The 19,468-nt window shown below is 39.7% G+C and overlaps 1 protein-coding gene across 2 annotated transcripts in view; it reads left to right on the plus strand.

The window, feature by feature from the left end:
- CNRIP1 (cannabinoid receptor interacting protein 1) overlaps positions 1-18,547 on the plus strand; it is a 33,154-nt gene extending 14,607 nt beyond the window's left edge. The window contains exons 3-4 of one of the 2 annotated variants that reach the window (XM_086326289.1): positions 12,248-12,366; positions 16,426-18,547. In XM_086326289.1, the coding sequence (XP_086182415.1) occupies positions 12,248-12,366; positions 16,426-16,444 (138 nt within the window). In that variant the 3' untranslated portion in view covers positions 16,445-18,547. Of the gene's footprint in view, positions 1-9,837; positions 10,835-12,247; positions 12,367-16,425 lie in introns of those variants that run through there. The other variant, XM_086326288.1, reaches the window with a different exon arrangement.
- The last annotated feature ends 921 nt before the right edge of the window (positions 18,548-19,468 follow it).

Here is a 19,468-nt window from a genome sequence, read left to right on the forward strand (position 1 = left end):
TTTTATGTGATTTAACTTTCCTCTAATTCAAACTTGATTTATGTTTATATTGTACATCATTTCCAAAAGATTTAAAATGGTATTTCACATTTTATGGGTCCAAGCAGTAAAGCCTAGGTCCTTAAATATAATTTCTACTCTAGAAGAAGCAGGTGATTGATTGTTCCAACAATGATCATACAGCTTTTGGTTTGTGCATTAGTCATGCATCTGTATTTTATCAGTCATAGGCTGATTCAATTACAGTTGAAATTAGAATTATTAACTGAAATTAGAAGTTTTCCTGATCAAGTATGCAGCTGAAATGTTAAGTGAAAATTTCATTTTAGTGATGAAAGCCTTGCATATGCTTTAACACTATCCTATGACAAACCTTTTGTCAAGCTTAAATATTACACATTGCTGGCACAACCAATTACACAAGTAATAATGAAGTCTTGAGATGTCCAGGTAAAGTCAATTAATCAGGTAGGTGAAGCTACCAAGGAAAGCTGAATTAAAGGGACACCAAAACAACTTCTTATAAGTCTAAGGTTACCTCAAAATAGTTTCTCAGATTTTTAAACGTTGGATAAATGATGCTAGGATAAATTGGCTATTTGGGAGGCTCTGTTCTTCTTTCCTGATGCCTTTCCTTCTTTCGTGATCAAAAAATATTTCAGATGGATTATGAGATTATCTCTAAAGCATCAACTTTGTAAAAAAAAATCAAAATGAAAAGAATCTATCTAAACCTAAAAGAAATGGAAGAAATTCAAAGGTAAAAATGGAAGAAATCCAAAGATTAAAAATGGAAAACTCTGATTACATAAATGTAGGTTTCCTATTAAACATTGTAAGCAAAGTTAAACTAAATTTTCCTTAAAAGGCAATTTAAACTAAAAGGCAAATGATACTTGGTGACACGTGAAAAGCTTATTTATAACATGGATGGTTAAGCAGTGTTGCCTCGATTTACCACTGCCTGTGCAGACAAATGCTGCAGCCCTGAAGCTGAACTCAGGATGTTATCAAATGCCATCTGACTTAGATTAGTGGCAGTGATCTCTTTATTCACATAATTCCAGAGGCCCTGGTACAAGGAATTAATGAATGATACCCAACTCTAAGTCCTTCGCTGACAGCTCAGTGGTAAAGAACCTGCATGCCAGTACAGGAGACAGAGGGGATGTGGGTTCCATCCCTGGGTGGGGAAGATCCCCTAGAGAAGGAAATGGCAACCCACTCCAGTATTATTGCCTGGGAAATCCCACAGACAGAGGAGCCTGGTGGAGGGCTACAGTCCATGGAGTCACAAAAGAGTTGGGCACGGCTTAGTGACTAAACAACAACACCCAACTCTAAAAGCTCTCCACCCCCATTTCAAAGAGTATTGCTGACTTGTACTTTAATGGGACTAATTCTCCACTTAGTCCCTTCAAGGAGAGAGCTCAAAGGGAGATTCTGTCTGCGTTATGATAGTCATCACATTATTCCCCTTTTGTCTGGCCCTCTTAGACAGGAGACTGGGGGGAGTTTGGAGGAATGAGGCAAGCAGTACATGAGCCTGTTGTGAACCTGTGTTGTGCCGCTTACACATACGTTCCCAAACGTAAAATGTGTTCCTCATGTCAACTCTTTCTAATATTTTGGCACAATCTGTTACTTCATATATAAAGAATTCTTAGAAACCAGTAAGGAAGAGAACCTTACTGGACATAGGAAATTGAAAGAGAAGGACATGGGAAATTGAAAAATAAGCAAAAAGTAAAGAGGCTAAAGGAATGCAAATCATCAATAAATATTAAAAATGACAATTTCACTATTGATAAATATATATATATAAATAACACAAGGCCAATTTTCACCCACAAAATTTTCCAAATAGTAAAAATAATACTACTAATTCAGTGCTAGTGTATTTCTTTATGAAATATGATTTACTCTAAATTGATTTTGGGTCCTGCAAACTTGCTGAATTTGCTTGTTAATTGCTTCATAGTTTTTGCACACATATTTTTATTGTGAATTGAAAGTTTTGTTTCCCTTTTTCCCCCTCTTGCCTTAAGATACTGACTTAGAGCCACTAATACAATGCTGAACAGGAATAGAAGCAACTGCTCTCCTTGCCTTATTTCCATCTTATAGGGAAAGGACTCAGTTCACTTAACGTTGAAGGTGATGTTAGCTATTGTTTTTTTATTGGTGGCCCTTAATCAGACTGAAGAACTTTTCTTCTATTCCTAGTTTGGTGAGAGTTTTTATTATATATATGATAATAAAGTATAAGGATGGTAAAAGGTATAAATAAGGATGGTATAAGTATAAATAAGGTATAAGGCAGTTGAATTACCACATGTTCTTTCTGCATTTATTGATATGATTACATAGTGTTTCTTCTTTATTTTGTTAATATGGCAAATTACATGGATTTTCAAATATTGAACCATCCTTGAGTTCTGAAGATAAACCTCCAATGTAATATCCTTTATTATGTATTGGTGGATTTGATTTACTAATATTTCAAGCAAATAAAATTATATGTAAATTTTATGCATAAATCCATGAGGAATTTTTGTCTGCAACTTTCCTTTACCCGTAATATCCTGGTCAGGTTTTGGTATCAGGGTAACAGTGGCTTCACAAAATGAATTGAGACGTATTCCTTCCTTTGTTACGTAGAATCAGTATTTTCCCCTTAAGTGTATGAATTTATCAATGAAGGCACTGAGCCTGAAATTGTCTTCCTGGGAAGAATTTTAATTACAAATTCAATTTCTTTAGTAGTTAGAGATTTAGTGATAGTTTGTGTCTTTCAAAGAATTTGTACATTTGTACACCAAATGTATTGGTATATATTGTTGTTTAGTCTCTAGGTTGTGGCCAACACTTTTGCAACCCAATGGACTGCACCCTGCCAGATTCCTCGGTCCTTGAGATTTCCTAAACAAGGATACTGGAGTGGGTTACCATTGCTTCTCCCAGGGATCTTCCCAATGCAGGGATTGAACCCATGTCTCCTGCATCGGCAGGCAGATGTTTTTACCACTGAGCCACCAGGGAAGCCCATTATTGGTATACCATTGTTCCTAATCTAAGGATCCCATGTTGTTACCAATATAGGATCAATAGTGATAGCATCTTTCATTCCTAATATTGGTAATTTGCCTTCTTTTTCCTGCTCAGTTTTATCAATTTTAAAGAGTTTTTAAAGAAGATTTTAGTTTCATCAGTTTTTCTTTACTGTTTTCCTTTTCTGTTTCATTCGTTTCTGCTCTTTATTGCTTTTCTTCTTCTTACTACTATACAGTTAAAATTAAAAGAACTGGCAATGTCAGCTTTTGGAGAGAATGTATCAATAGAACAACTGAAATTCATATTGCTGGTGGGAAAGTAAAATGGCACAATCACTTTGGGAAAATTTAGCAATTTCTTATGAAGTTAGGTATACTTATAAGACTTAGAACTTTTAACCCTATCTATTCAGCTAAGAGAAATGGAAAATAAGGATTTACTAATAAAACTTCAAACGATACAGGAATAGAGATGTTCAGAATCCGGTAGGAATTGGTAGATCATACCACAGTAAAAGTTATAGATGCTTATTTACACTGAAATAGTTTACTAATGAAGTAACATCTATCAATACAGTAAGTTCATTCTGTGCTCCTAAGTCAATGAATTTCTGAGTCACTTTATTCTTGATGAATTTCACAAGTCACTGGTGAAATTGAGTAGAATGGTGAATAGAGAGAAGTACTCTGGGGATTCTAGGTCATATGGTTGTAAGACCACCACAGAAATTGTTTAAAACAAATTCTTCAGGACTTCCTTGGTGGTACAGTGATTAAATATCTGCCTTCCAATTTAGGAGACATGAGTTCAATCCACAAATCGGGAAGATTCCATATGCCATGGGGCAACTAAGCCCATGTGCTACAATTACTAAACCCACACTCTAGAGCCCATGAGCCACAACTACTGAACCCATACAACAACTACCGAGCCCAAGTGCTGCAACCCAGAGCCTTTGTGCCGAGAGCCTTTTCTCTTCAACAGGAAAAGCCACCACAGTGAGAAGCCCATGTACCGCAACTAGAGAGTAGCCCCTGCTCTCCTTAGGGAAAGCCTGCACAGAGTAACAAAGACCCAGCACAACAGAAAAAAAAAATTAATAAAATATTTACTGTTTATTAACAAGTCAAGACTCCTCACTTAGTACTGAGGACAACAAATGATTCTCCTCTCCTTAGAATCTGATGGGTTCCCCTTCACATTGGTTGTGAAATTAAAGTGTACCAAGGCTTGTAACTTGTAAGAACACTAAAGTAAATAAAATGTCCAGGTGTATAGTAGAGTGTCAGTTTCAGAATACGATAAACTGGGTGGCTTAAACACCAGATATTTATTTCTCACAGTTCTGGAGGCTGGAAATCCAAGATCAAGGTGCCAGCAGACCTGGTGTCTAATGAGAACACTGTTCTGATTCATAGACAGCTTCTTTCTTAGCATGGGAGAAACAGATAAGGAACAGAGAAACAGATCATCCCTCTCATGTCTACTTTTATAAGGGCACTAATTCTATTCATGAGGGCTCCATCTTCCCACTGTAATTACTTCTGGAGGATCCCACTTCCAAATACCGTCACTGGGGATTTAGGCTTCACCATATGAGTTTTGGGGAGATACAATCAGTCTGTAGTGGCGTCCTAAAACATTCTACACATGACAATTCATAGATGTTCTTCTCATTCAGGGAGGAAAAAGAAACACTGTTCAGTAGCTTATAGCTCATTTGCTTGTACACTGGTTATCAGTGTCTAGATGAAGATGAGGAAACCTAGCTTCTTGACTTGCTCCTACCACTAGCTGGCTGCACAGTACTAGAGCAACTCACGTAACCTCTCTGAATTAGTTCTTTCATCCACAAAATGGAGATGTTAAAACCAGTCACAAGACTGAATGAGATTAAATGATAGTAATTGTGTATTTTAAAAAAGAGAGCTATTAAATGCATAGAATTATACTGTGTCTAATTGCATCACTGGGGAGCTTGCCTGGGTAGATTTTCCTTGGAAGGCACAGATGGGTTGGGAGTGGGTAGAGAGCTGTGTAGTTGTTTCTGTTCTTCAAAAACAATGTCAGCTTTGAAGACCCCATCTGTTCTTAGCCAGAACAGAAGAAATCCTGAGTTAGGTAGAGATGGCCAGGAAATAGAGCTCCAGAAGGAAGACTACAAAGAGCGCTTATGAGAAGTTAAAACAATTAAGATGTGGGAGAGAGGAAAATAATGCCTAGTCACCAGCAGTTAAGTTTACTATAACATGGCCTTGAATCCAACATTAACAAAAGAGAAACAGAGTAGAATTTTTAGCTGTGACTTGCTGTCAACATATTTCTGTTTTGGTGTACTGTGTTACTGAGAATTCTTGGATGGAGACTTTCTTAGTTGTAAGGATACTCAGATGTAAGTGTAGTGCCTTAAGGGCTTTCATTTTTGTTTATTGCCTGTGGTCATAATCATCTTTATTTGTTTTTGTGACTAACTTTTATTTATATCTAGTTCCAAAAAGGCCGCAGTATTGTTTCTCCCACTTACCTAACCTTGTTTCAAGCTGCTCCTGAGAAAGTTTAGTTGGTGTTTATAAAATATTTTTATAACTTAATTCAGTTGCACTTAAAATGTACAGTCTCCTACGTTGGTCAAAAGTAATAGTAAGTTATCTCGGTGATTTGTAAAATGAGATATCAGTTTATTATTACCACTTAAGGGTGGTATTATAAACAAAGTTGTAATGTTTTCATTAGGATATATGTATCCTTAATAGATTTTATTAAATCCCTAGGGTTTGAGGGATATTTATGTTAATTTTTCAGGGGTGATAGATCCATTTCACCATTTAAAATATTCTTTCTGCTTATAAGAGTAACATTTATTGCAGAAAATCTAAGTAGAAAGATAGAGAAAGTTTACTTTGGGAACTGTTGTTAATATTTTTCCTTTTTCTTTTCTCTATACATCCTAGTGTATTTGAGCTCATTTTCAGCCATCTCTTTTCTGTTAACATTGTTTTAATCATCTTCTGTCATCATTAAAACTAAATTCCTGGGCTTCCCTGGGGGCTCAGTGGTAAAGAACCCATCTGCCAATGCAGAAGACACAGTTTCAATCCCTGATGAGGAAGGATTCGACATGCCCCTGGGCAGCTAAGCCCGTGTGCCACAGCTACTGCGCCTGTTCTCTAGAGTCCGCTGACCACAGCTACTGAGCCCATGCGCTGCAACTACTGAAGCCCACATGCCTCAGAGCACATGCGCCCAACAAGGAGCCACCGCAGTAAGAAGTTCGGGCACCACAACCAAAGCATAGCCCCCACTCGCCACAACTAGAGAAAAGCCTGCACAACAGCGAAGACCTAGCAGAGGCAAAACTAAATAAATAATACATTAAAAAAAAACACCTAAATTTCTGTGTGGAGGTTATACATATTCAGGGTACAGATATACCACCATTTCTCATAATACTTTCCTAAGGTTTTAGGCTTAAATTGCTTCTGGTATTTGAAAATATTTGCTAAGTTGATAGGTGAACAAGTTACAAAACTCTGAAAGTTTGTATTTCTTTAATTACTAATAATACTACATTTGAATATTTTTCAGAGTTAGCCAATTGTTTTAATGAACTGTTCAGTTTTATCCAAATGTTCTTAGTAGTTCTTCACATATTTTATGTTAAGGATATTAGCTATTTGGTAAAACTTGTAAATACAATTTGGCTTAACATTTTTTCTGATTATAAAAGTAAAATTTGATCATTAAATCTTTAAAGTACCAATAAGTACATAGAAGAAAATTAAACTTATTCCATCAGCAGTAACATGTATAATTTTTTAAATGTAATTTATTTATTGGCTGCACTGGGTCTGCGTTGCATGCAGGCTTTCTCTAGTTGCGGAGAGTGGGGGCTCCTCTCTAGTTGTGGTGCACGGGCTTCTCGTTGCTGTGACTTCTCTTGTTGCAGAGCCTAGGTTCTAGGGCATGGGGTTCGGTAGTTGTAGCCCCTGGCTCAGTAGTCGCTTCTCATAGTCTCTAGAGCACAGGCTCATTAGTTGTGGCATGTGGGCTTAGTTGCTGCACGGCATGTGGGATCTTCCTGGACCAGGGACCGATCTCATGTCCCTACACTGGCAGGCAGATTCTTAACCACTGGACCACCAGGAAAGTCCGTAACATGTATAATTTTAATGAAATTAATGCTAGACAGTCTTGTTGGTACTCTGCTTAGTTCAGGTAACAATACAGAATAATAGAAATTTTTTATTTAAATATTTACATTTAGAATTGTTACATAGTATCCCACTATATAGATATGCCATAATTAATTAAGGATGGAAATTTAGTATTCAGTTTTTCACTATTCTGAACACTGTGATGTCAAGATAAATTATAAGTGAAATTGCTATACCCAAGTTATGTTCACAGCTTTACTTGATACAAATTACCCTTCCAAAAGGCTGTGTAATTCAGTTCCCACTGGCAGGGTTAAGAATACCTGTCTCCTTGTTGCTCATTAAAAATCAATATTTTTAATTTTTAATCAACATTGTTGTATAGTTTACATTTAATAAATATACCCATTTTAAGTATACTGATCAATGAGTTTTAACAAACACATACATGTGCTCTTGTAACCACCACCCCAATCAAGATGTAAAATGTTTCCGTCACCTGCAAAAAGTTGCCTGTGGCACATTTTCATCAATCATCTATCCCCTCCTCCTACCTCAGGTAGCCTATGTAACCACAGATATTTCCTCTCAGCATAGATTATATTCTGGGGCTTCCCTGATGGCTCAGCAGGTAAAGAATCCACCTGCAGTGCAGGACACACAAGAGATGCAGTTTCAATCCCTGAGTCAGGGAGATCCCCTGGAGTAGGAACTGGCAACCCACTCCAGTATTCTTGCCTGGAAAACTCCATGGACAGAGGAGCCTGGCATTCTATCACTATAAACTATATAGATACACATATATATGTACAAACATATACGGAATCATATAGTACATATATTCTTTGGGGTCTGGATTCTTTTGCTCAGCATGACTTTGAAATCCAACCTTATTGCTGCCTGAATCAGTATGTTCTATTTTATTGTTAAGTAAAAAGCCTTTTTATATTAATAGATACACCAAAATGTGTCTATCAGCAGGTAAATGATGGAACATTTGGGTTGATTCCAGTCTAGGGCTTTTGTGAATAAAGCTGCATATTTGTGCACAGGTCTTTAAGTCATTCCTTTCTAAAAAGAGAGACTTCATTTTCTTAGCTGAGAGAAGATTTGTGGACTCGAGGTACATCATCCACTGTTACAAGTCAAGCAAATTTTCCAAAGGCAAGCCAAACCTTGTTTTGGGATCAGATTAACAAGATGAGGCAATGGTGCAGGATATAATTTTGAAAGCATCTTGGAAAGCTATCTGGGAAGCACCTGATCACCCTCCCCCTGTGGCAGCCGCAAGCAGAAGGCTCCTATTGCTCCCTGCCCTCCCCCCTCCACGTCTTCTGGCTCCTGACAAGTCTAAGAACCCTACTAAGTCAGTGCCTGTCTCCTCCCATGACAAGGGAGGGTCAGAGGAGAAAATAACAACAGGCATCATGCTATTTAATGCCAGGTCCCCTAAATAGCTCCAGGAGATGGCGGCAGGGTCAGGCTACCCTGCAGGCCACTTGAGCCCCTGCCCAGTGGCCTCTAGGGTATTCTGTACCCTCTTCTCAGCTACATGAGAATTGTGTGCTCATGACTCTGGAGGATTCTGTGCAGTGTTTTCAGGGCCTGTCTTCTGGAAGAAGAAGGCAAATTTCTTGGGAACAAGGAGCATCCCTTATACAAATTTTTCTATGTGCAAGGCACACAGTAGGTACTCAACTGTGGCTTTGGATAATGTATAATCAAAACCTGAGGCATGGGCATGGCTTATAAACAATAGTACTTGAAAGTTAGCGTCTTTAACAAGGAAATGCTTTCAATAAAATAGGTTTTCCTGGAGTTGAAATTAATGATGGGAGGGCAGTTGTATCTTATGTTTAGTCATGTTGTACACACGTTATTTTGTACAACTGTTTTTTGAAATAGAAACCAAAAACAATCAGTAAACACCATTCCCTCTCTTCTCTTCCCAATCTCCCTTCTGTGGCAAGCTCTGAAATTCTGAGATTCTAAGAGTCATTTCCAGAACTTAAATTTGGGAAACATATACATTTGGGGAGTTACTTTTATTAAAGGCAATATCATAGCAAATGCAATAAGTGTAATGTGAATATGATTTTATAGAGAAATAAATGACTTACAGATAGCTTTTCAGGAAAATCTCTCTTGTAACAAAGGAAGATCCTTCGTTAGAGTAAAAGGCCTAAGCTTTTATCACAGGAGCCTGGAGTAATTATACTGGTTACTAAAACGCAAGGGGGCAGAGTGTAGGGAGGAAAGTTAGTCGTTGCAAACCTCTTGGCGCAGGCTTCCTTTGTTCTTGCAGCAGTCCACATCCGTCAGGTCACAACGTTACCGGAAACCTCCAACAAGATGAATGTTACTCTCTGTTCTGCAACATTTTACCTCCATATGAGTAGAAAAGTGTACTCTTAAAAGTCAGAACCTTGAAAATGGGCTATCCTGTGTATTTCAGGTAACATTCTTACCTCGAAGCAAAAACAATAGAATGTGAAGGTTAAAGTAAAAGAAACAGCTCTAAAATGGAGTCAGATTTGTTCTTCCCTATTAACACCTCTTCCACGAACATCAGCTGTCTACTGCTAGTGGCAGAATGAGTTTTTGATGGGGTGTGCTTCTCTTCCCTCAGTTCACTGACATTGGGACCTTCGAGACGATGTGGCAGGTCAAGTTCTACAATTACCACAAGCGAGATCACTGCCAGTGGGGAAGTCCCTTCTCTGTCATTGAGTATGAGTGCAAGCCCAACGAGACCCGCAGTCTCATGTGGGTGAATAAGGAGTCCTTCCTCTGAAGACAGCACTTTCTGATGCTGCTGGACAGTCTCTTCAGAGATCCACTTTTAGACAACCCAGCACAAGCCTTCACCGAGGCACACCACACCACTGCTGTGTCCCGTCGGGTGCCAAGGACCCATTAGCCCCGATTATTTTTGAAAGTGTAATTCCCTTTGATTCAGTATCCCTGACACAAAAGATTGTGATGTTCCCTCCCTACGGGGCTCTCTTTCTGTATTCTGTACTGATATCCCTGCCTCCAATTGTTCCTGGTCACCCTGGTGACCTCCTGGAGGAGCTTCCTGGAATCTTCAGGCCCTGTCCTGCACTTAACTTCTCCACTGAAGACTGTGCTGTTTTGTTTCCAAGTTGAGTGCTTCCCTCTTTTTTGTTAAATGTTAAATAAAAAATAACAATGTGTGTGGGTTCCATCCCAAGTGTGCTATGGTAACATGTAACTTGCAATGTTTTCCAACTCTCAAAGCAGGCTTTGTGAAAATGTGATGCAAACAGCAGTCAATGGGACTCAAGTGTTGTGCTTTCTACAAACAGCTTAGCTTTTTCAGGGAAGGATAATGACAGAAGAAAAGGACAAATGTTTAAAGATTTATAACTTAGTAAAACCCAAGTAATGTATTGTGCTGTGGCCTAGTGAAAGTGGGAGAGAGCTTGTGTGGACCACTGTTAAGATGACCAAAAGTGACAAGGTCACCTTTTTGGTAAGTGATTGTGGTGTCCAAACAGGCATACTGATGGCCTCCCTACATTCCCCTCCACTTGAACTTTGTAAAAATGTGTATGGAAATGTAATCAACTTTTGATATTTCTTAATAAAGATATTGAAAATCATCCTTGACTTACCTTCTTAGTTTGGGCAATGTTCAGCAGGTAGACCTCTGCTTCAGGTCAGCTCTACTAAGACTGTTCCCGAGTCCAAACTGGTACTGCTAACTGCGTGACAGGTCAATAAATCAAGAGACGACGTGTCGGGTCAAAGAATAGAACTTCATTTGGAAAGCCAGCAACCCAAGAAGATGGTGGACTAGTGTCCCAAAGAACCATCTTACCTGAGTTGAATTCAGGCATCCTTCAGAATACTAAAAAGGGAGGACACGTGGCTGATTGTTGCAAACTTCTTAATGTCGGAGTCATTTTACTTGCAGCTGTCTGCATAGGTCAGGTCATGGTGTTCTGCAAACCTCCAACAAAACAAATGTTATTCTCTATGTTCTGCAAACTTTTAATCTCTCTATGATTAGGAAACTGGTACACTTTGAAAGGTCAGAGCCTTGAGAATGGGCTTTCCTGTGTATTTCAGACTGTAGGCCACGTTCTTTTACAAAAGGTACAGAGCCAGCATGACAAAGCACAGGCAACAGAACACAAAGATTGGAGCTAAAGGAACAGATCCAATATGAAGCCAAGTTTATTTTTCTGTTACAAGATCTCCACCTATGTTGCAAGGCCGGGGGGATATACCTGGAGTAGAATTAGCACACTTACTCATTGATCAATTCTGACCCTTACACAGGGAATACTCCAGCTGGCTCCAACAAAGCAAACGCAGGCTTGAGTTCTTGGTGAACAATCAAAAAATGTCCCTCTCCTTGTCTCCATTCCTTCTTCCAGGGTGACCAGTCCCCCATCAGCCAGCCATGTAGCTGAGCTGTTTGAGGATGTGGCTCTGTAACTGTGCGTGTCCATCAAGGTAGAGGCCTCCTTGCCTGCTCCCAGACACTGCAAAACACCTGGCACAAAGCCAATATTCCATGCAGGTTGAGGATAAATCTCTAAAAGGCAAAGAACCATTCTCTGGAAAAGTGACTTAATGGAAATTCCCTGACTGTCCAGTGGTTAAGACTCTGTGCTTCTAATGCAGGAGGGCTTGGGTTTGATCCCTGGTCAGGGAACTAGGATCCCACATGCCATGCAGTGTGGCCAAAAAATTTTTTTTAATATATATAAATATATTTGCACATAGATGAGGGAGAAAAGAAAAGTAACTTACCACTTGGTAACAATATGTAATGTTCACTTGGGAAGCACAAATCCTACTGGGTTGGAAAAAGTTGGGGATTTGTTTCTTGCTGCCTGTGAACCTTCCATGTAAGAATGAAAAGTGAAAGTGAAATTCACTCAGTCGTGTCCGACTCTATGCAGTCCATGGAATCCTCCAGGCCAGAATACTGGAGTGGGGAGCCTTTCCCATCTCCAGGGGATCTTCCAAACCCAGTGACTGAACCCAGGTCTCTTACATTGCAGGCGGATTCTTTACCAGCTGAGCCACAAAGGAAGCCCAAGAATACTGGAATGGGTAGCCTATGCCTTCTCCAGGAGATCTTCCCAACCCAGGAATTGAACCGGGGTCTCCTGCATTGCAGGTAGATTCTTTACCAACTGAGCTATCAGGGAAGCCTGGGACTGTTGTAGAAATGAATTTGGAAGACTGGCCGCGGAACTTCTGCACCTGTATGTTACTTACCTGCAATGAGGCTGGACTGCCAGCAGAGCCCAGCAATGCCTTGGATTTGGGCTAATCGTGAGTGGTATTAGAAGAGTATGCTTCTCAATTCTCTTGTTTTTCAAAAATGGCAGTGTCTATTACAACTGCTGCTACATGTTAGCATTAATCCATTCCTAATTACTGTGTTTTAAAAGTTAACACTTGACTTCAAACATTGAGATATTTAAAGTAATAGATTTACTACAGGCAGAGGCTTAAGTTTTCTTCCAGAATATTCAGGGGAAATGCAGAGTTATTAGAAGGTGGAGTAAATGTGAAAACCACATATCTTAGCCTGTTGAAACATTTGCTGAGTCAGTATTCTCATTTGGGAAACAAGCTAGTGACTCATTCATCAGAGCCTTAGTATTTGTTTTGAGAGGTAGAAGCAGTATCGTGACTTTGGTCATTTTCCATGTTTTTGTTTTTTTTCTAACTAGAGGCTTCCAGTTTTGAGTTTGGAATGACTTAAGGTAGGGCTGGGGGAAATATGGCCCATATCACTGGACACACCCTCCCACCAAAGAGAGAGAAGATGAACTCCGACCCAGAAGCTGGGGGGTCCGAGTCCTAGAGACATGCTGGGTGGGTTTCAGTGTTCACCATTATTCTGCTTGTGACTAAAATGAGCTGGCTAGTGGAATTCTAACACACATTAAGATTCATGGTTTATACCACTACTTTGTACCCCTTATTTTGTTTAGGTGTGTGTGTGTGTGTGTGTGTGTTTCCCTTGAGGCTAGGAGGTAAGGTTGAATCAAGGGAGGTGAGGAGAGGATGAAGATGAAGTAAACAGGAAATCTTAACAGCTAATCTGCCACGTTAAGTGATCTCTCCTGGCATCTCCTGTTCTACTTATGATTGGACTCAAGCCCAGTCTCTCTGGCTACTTCTCGGCATAGCTCGCCTCCTACTCCTAAATTCAAGTGCTCAGCTATATCAAGCTGCTGAGTTGTAACTTTGCCCCTCGACCATCTGGAAGGGCTATTTTTATACAAGTTGTAGCCACGTCTCTCTACTTCTAAGCATCGGATGGCTACCCAGAAGCTTGAGGAACTAGGCCATCCTTCCAATTACCATGATGACTGAAACACTTTGGAACAGGTGGAAGAGTAGAAATGCCTTGGATTTCTATTTTGTGACACCTTGCTTATTGAGGAGTCACTTATCCAGCCATCTAAACCATCCAGAATCCCAGTTGAGGACGGAAAACATGCCCCAAAGTGAAGATCTCCATCACAGGTGTCACAAAGTCCAATCACTAAAGGCTTAGGTCTTCTCTCAAGACCTCATGACTCATATTTTAAAGACAGTTCTAACTTAAAGGGTGACCTGGTCTCTGGCTCTTAGAAAATTGGGAGCAGAATAACTAGAGGAAAGATGGCAATTTGTAGGTTTATATACTGAAAATAATTTTTTCACAGAGAGAGGACAAAGAGAAAAAATATTGAAAGAAGGTAAGTCAAAAAGCATAATAGATAGGGACATAGTTCTGAATTAAACAATAGTTTCTGTGGATATCAATAAAAATTGATATACATAATCATGACTCTGATTTATTTAGGACGGTGATCCATTATCTTCAGAAATGTTACATCGTGACCCAGTGTTTTTTAAGAGTTCAGTCTGGAGCCAAGATGCCTCGATTCATAACCTGACTCAGCCTCTTATTAACTGTGTGATCTTAGGCAAGTCACTTACTATCTCTTTGCTTCCATTTTCTCAGTTGGAAAATGGAGATAATAACAGTATTTACCTTAAAGAAAGAGTTGTTGTGAAGATTAAGTAAGTTAATGCATATAAAATTAACTGTGACGGACACATAACATTATTACTTGGTGTGTTTGGGCCCAGTCATGTTCAACTCTTTGCGACCCATGGACTGTAGCCTGCGAGACTCCTCTGTCCATGAGATGTTATTTTAAAAGACAGGGGAAAAAATACATTTTCCACTAAAACCATTAAAATGCAAAGAGAAAAACTGAAGGTGTTTAAAAAGATGCTCCATAGATGGGTAATGGTCAAAGTTTGTGCTTTGATTTTATATAAAACATGAAGAAGGAGAAGGAGAGAAGAAGGAGAAGAAGAGGAAGAAAGAGAAGGGGAAGAGGAAGAAGAGGAGGAAGAAGAAGAAGGAGAAGGGGAAGATGAGGGAAAGGAGGAGAGGAGGAAAAGGAGAAGTAGAAGAAGGAAAAGGAGAAGAATGCATGTAAAGACAATATTTTTAATTACTTAAAAACAAATAGTTTGAATCAGTATATTTTCAGATATATTAGGGAAAGACTTTCTCCACCAACAGGCTTCATAGAATCTCTTTTACAAAGAGCCAGTTCTTAATAATATGTAAACATCAGGACCGAATCAGAAAACTTAAAACCAGAGAAAGGTTGAGATTGATGTCAAAAGTTCTGTTTGTTATTTCTTTTAATCCTCCCAACAGCTCTGTGAGGTAGGCAGCACATGTCAAATCTCTGTTTTATAGGGAAAAAACAATGTCTCAGATGTTGAAAAATAACGCTCACGCTTAAACAGATGATTTTATAAGAAACTATTTGTTCCTCAGTTTTCTCATTTGCAAAATGGTGATATTACTATCCACTTTCCAAAGTGTGTTAGGATTAAATAATATGTCCCATGCAAAAACCTTCCTCCTGACACATTGTATTTAAAATGACTTCATCATGTGCCCACATTCCTGCAGTGTTTACTTTTTTTAACTGGTGGTTTTGCCTTCCTTTATTTGCAGTCTACTAGGTCAATGCTTTTCCCTCAGAAAAATTACTGTGGATTGATGAAATCTAGATAGCATATTGAAAAGCAGAGACATTACTTTGCCAACAAAAGTTCATCTAGTCAAGGCTATGGTTTTTCCTGTGGTCATGTATGGATGTGAGAGTTGGACTGTGAAGAAAGCTGAGCGCCGAAGAATTGACTCTTTTGAACTGTGGTGTTGGAGCAGACTCTTGAGAGTCCCTTGGACTGCAAGGAGATCCAACCAGTCCATTCTGAAGGAGATCAGCCCTGGGATTTCTTTGGAAGGAATGATGCTAAAGCTGAAACTCTAGTACTTTGGCCACCTGATGTGAAGAGTTGACTCATTGGAAAAGACTCTGATGCTGGGAGGGATTGGGGGCAGGAGGAGAAGGGGACGACAGAGGATGAGATGGCTGGATGGCATCACTGACTCTATGGACGTGAGTCTCAGTGAACTCTGGGAGTTGGTGATGGACAGGGAGGCCTGGCGTGCTGGGATTCATGGGGTCACAAAGAGTCGGACATGACTGAGCGGCTGATCTGATCTGATCTGATATAGATGACTCTAAATTATTGTCAATAAATAGAAGTATTCCATTCCTAGAAACTCTGTATTTAGTTAGAAACCTACAGTTCTCTAGAAACAGATTACTTGGAGAGAAACTTTACTCTTAAAAGTCATAGGAACTACTGTTAGAGCATTCAGTTCAGTTCAGTTCAGTTCAGTCGCTCAGTCGTGTCCGACTCTTTGCGACCCCATGAATCGCAGCAAGCCAGGCCTCCCTGTCCATCACCAACTCCCAGAATTCACCCAGACTCACATCCATCGAGTCAGTGATGCCATCCAGCCATCTCACCCTCTATCGTCCCCTTCTCCTCTTGCCCCCAATCCCTCCCAGCATCAGAGTCTTTTCCAATGAGTCAACTCTTTGCATCAGGTGGCCAAAGTACTGGAGTTTCAGCTTTAGCATCATTCCTTCCAAAGAAATCCCAGGGCTGATCTCCTTCAGAATGGACTGGTTGGATCTCCTTGCAGTCCAAGGGACTCTCAAGAGTCTTCTCCAACACCACAGTTCAAATATTTTCTTAGCAAGTATGGTATTTATTTGGTATTAATACCAAATAAAAGTATGCTATTTTATTTACTGACAAGTGAAAAATATGACAATATTTTTGGCCCCAGTCTCGTTATAGAACAGTAATCCTGACAGGCACTCCAGCCTCTGGCCATGTGGATCTCTGATTCTCCTTCAGATAGTCAGAACTGGTTCAGTTTCCTTGGCACCACACAGCCTGTACCCTCTGCTTGGAATGCCCTGCTCCATTTTCTACCTAGCAGATGCCTTCGAGTGCCAACTTAAATGTCATCTCAGCAATGAAGTCTTTCCTGACTCCTTTAAAATGTTGAGTCCAGAATTTTTCTGAAATCATCTTTATTCAAATGCTTTATTTGATGACCCCATTTCTGAAAACTGTCACCAGCTCCCATCTAACTCCTGATTTTCTGAAGTTCCCTGGATGACTTCCATGTATTCTGACTAACTTGGTGAAAATGAGCTGACTCAATAAAAAAGCAATGAGATTCTAGAAAGAGCTAGCTGGCTGGCTGACTGGCTGAAAAAAAAAAAAAAGCAGGAAGTTTGGGATTTACTAGCCTTTAACAGATTAGTTCTGCTCCCTTTAAAGGAGACTGAAAGTAGGCAAGTGGATGAGAAAGGAAAAGCATCTGAGTTTTCTGTCCGACATTTCTTAAAGTGAATATGTCTTTTCATGTTAGTATCATTAATGATGACAGGATTAAGGTGCGTGGTTCTTGGAAAGAGTCTATTTATGTCAGGGTCGTCATTTTGTGCTGCCCACCACGTGTTTATAGCTCTTTGCTCTCTAGGCACGTGACAGGATTGCACTCTCATGACGGGGGTAGGGGCATGTGAGAGGAGTTCAGGTCAATGAGCAGAAATGACATGAGTCACCTCCAGGCTGAAATAGCCAACTGTCTGCACAATATCCAGCAGAGCTCTCTTTCCATCGCCATGGCAACTGGCCACTTTCAAGATGGTACATCATCCTGCATCCTGATGTGAGAAGACACAGAGCAGAGCCCTAGCCAACCTTTATTGGACGTGGAGCATAAATGAGAAATAAACTGTTCTCCCTAAATTTTTATTGTGAAAAAGTTGAAACAGAAAATGGAAAGACCTGGACAACAAAGACAGCAAAAATCCACATACCCATCACCTGGACTTTGTAATTAACATTTTGCTATGATTACTTTATCACTCATCTATCTATCCATTCTATCTATCCATCCATGCATCTTTCTATGCTGTATCAATCTCTCTTTTTGGAGGGGGAAGAATGAGAAACTATTGCAAAACACTACTGAGATTAACTGCTTGTTTATTATCACAACATAGTCCAGGCTTTCCTTGGCTACAACATCTGCAGAGCCCTGGCCAGCTACTCTCTCTTTCTGTTGAAGATGCTGTTAGTGGCAACCTCACTCCTTGCTTGAAGAAGAATTTAAAATGTTAAAATTACTTGACAAGAATATTGTTGAATGTTCAGAAAAATTGCAAAGAAGCATTGTGAATTTCTCAAAGCTGAAATAGCTGGGTTTTTTCCTTTGGCTTTATCAGTCACTTTCTCTTACCAAAAGATATATATATATATATATACACACACACACACACACACACACACAGATTCTATAATACCAAAATTTTTTTCTTAAGCTCAAAGCCTGGTTGGAATCTTGACTTTCTGACAGTTTGTTCTTTGTGCTTGTATTTTGTCATGGAGCAAGAGTGTATTGGTATATAACTGTGCTGGATATCCCCCCAAATCTAGAGGATTACACCTTGAAATTGAATAAATATGATCACACTGACAGCTCATTTTCAGAAGTCTCATGACTCTAGCCTAATGATTGCAGAGTCATGTGAGTTATACTCAGAAGAACAGGTATGATGGGTGTAACTTTAAATCATCAAGTTCGCATTACAAGAATGTTTTTCCTGAGCTAAGTAGCTCTTGCTCGTCTGAGTAGGAGGGAATAACTGAGCCAACTTGCCTGGGAAGACAGCCTAAGAACCCACTTAGAACTTGAGATCGTGAGAATTTGTCCTCATCCTATAGAAGTAATCTAACCTTGGATGAAGGGATGACAATTCCATTCAAATATTGCACACAAATTATCTTCTTTAGCTTTTCTATGGAGTTTATTAACCACTTCCTGGTTTGTTTGTTTGTTTGTTTTTTAATGTGATTAAGGCCTTAAAATAAACCTTGGATATTCAAAGGGAGTTTCTTGGGTGATGGAATTGTTCTGTACCTTGTTAGTGGTGATACTTGCATGAGTCTATAAAGGTGTTAAAACTCATAGAACTGTATGCAAGACACATGCACACAAACATAAACAGATTAGTTTTACTAAAACACATTAGTTTTACTGTATGTTTACTTTTTAAAAACCTGAACACACTGATGCAAAAAGGCCCAGGAGATTAGAAATCAAGCTGTCACAGTCAAACCGTCTCTACAAAGCATCAGGGAATAAAATTCCAGAGGGCAGTCCACTGAACAGACTTCCAATGGGTGGCTATCAGGGCAGTCCTCTCCTCTTTCCTTCATTTATATAAATCCTTACGGAAAACTGACAAGTGAAATGTTTCTCATAAACCATCAGAGAAGAGTTCAATGTTTTTCACAGATGAGCTACTGATCCTCTATGTGTCTTCATCGAAGCTGGCATCCTGAGACTAAAGATCAGGCAAGCCAAGGAGGCTATCCCTGAGAAGGCAGAATCTAGCAAATATGGGTCAGAGAAGTACCTAAATCAGAAACTGGGTTAGTTCAACTGGGTTAGCTTCAGTGAATCTGAGGAAATCAGTCTGTAGAGCTGAGAAGAGTTTCACCAGAAGGAAAGTCACAGGAATGAGAAGTCAAGGTTAGTCTAGGCAAATCCATATGGCCGAGGTTGCAGGAACGGACTCTGGGAGAACTGGAGCTCTGCCCCCACTGAACATCTGCTGCTGAAAGACCCGCCTCCACACAGGTGCCTAATTCGTGTCCACTTCTTGTCTCTGCAAGGGGTTTGCAGTCTTGGCTTTTTGCTTTGGCCAAGGTGGTCCTTGGCAGTTCCGCATTGTCTAGAACCTGGGAATCTTTTTGGAGCTCATTTATCTCAGGAGGGAAATTGCCTGAGCAGACTTGAAGGCAGGGGT

Source organism: Bos grunniens, chromosome 11 (genome assembly GCF_055505025.1).
Source record: "Bos grunniens cultivar Pamir isolate PY7600 chromosome 11, Bosgru_T2T1.0, whole genome shotgun sequence".
Lineage (NCBI taxonomy): Eukaryota > Metazoa > Chordata > Mammalia > Artiodactyla > Bovidae > Bos > Bos grunniens.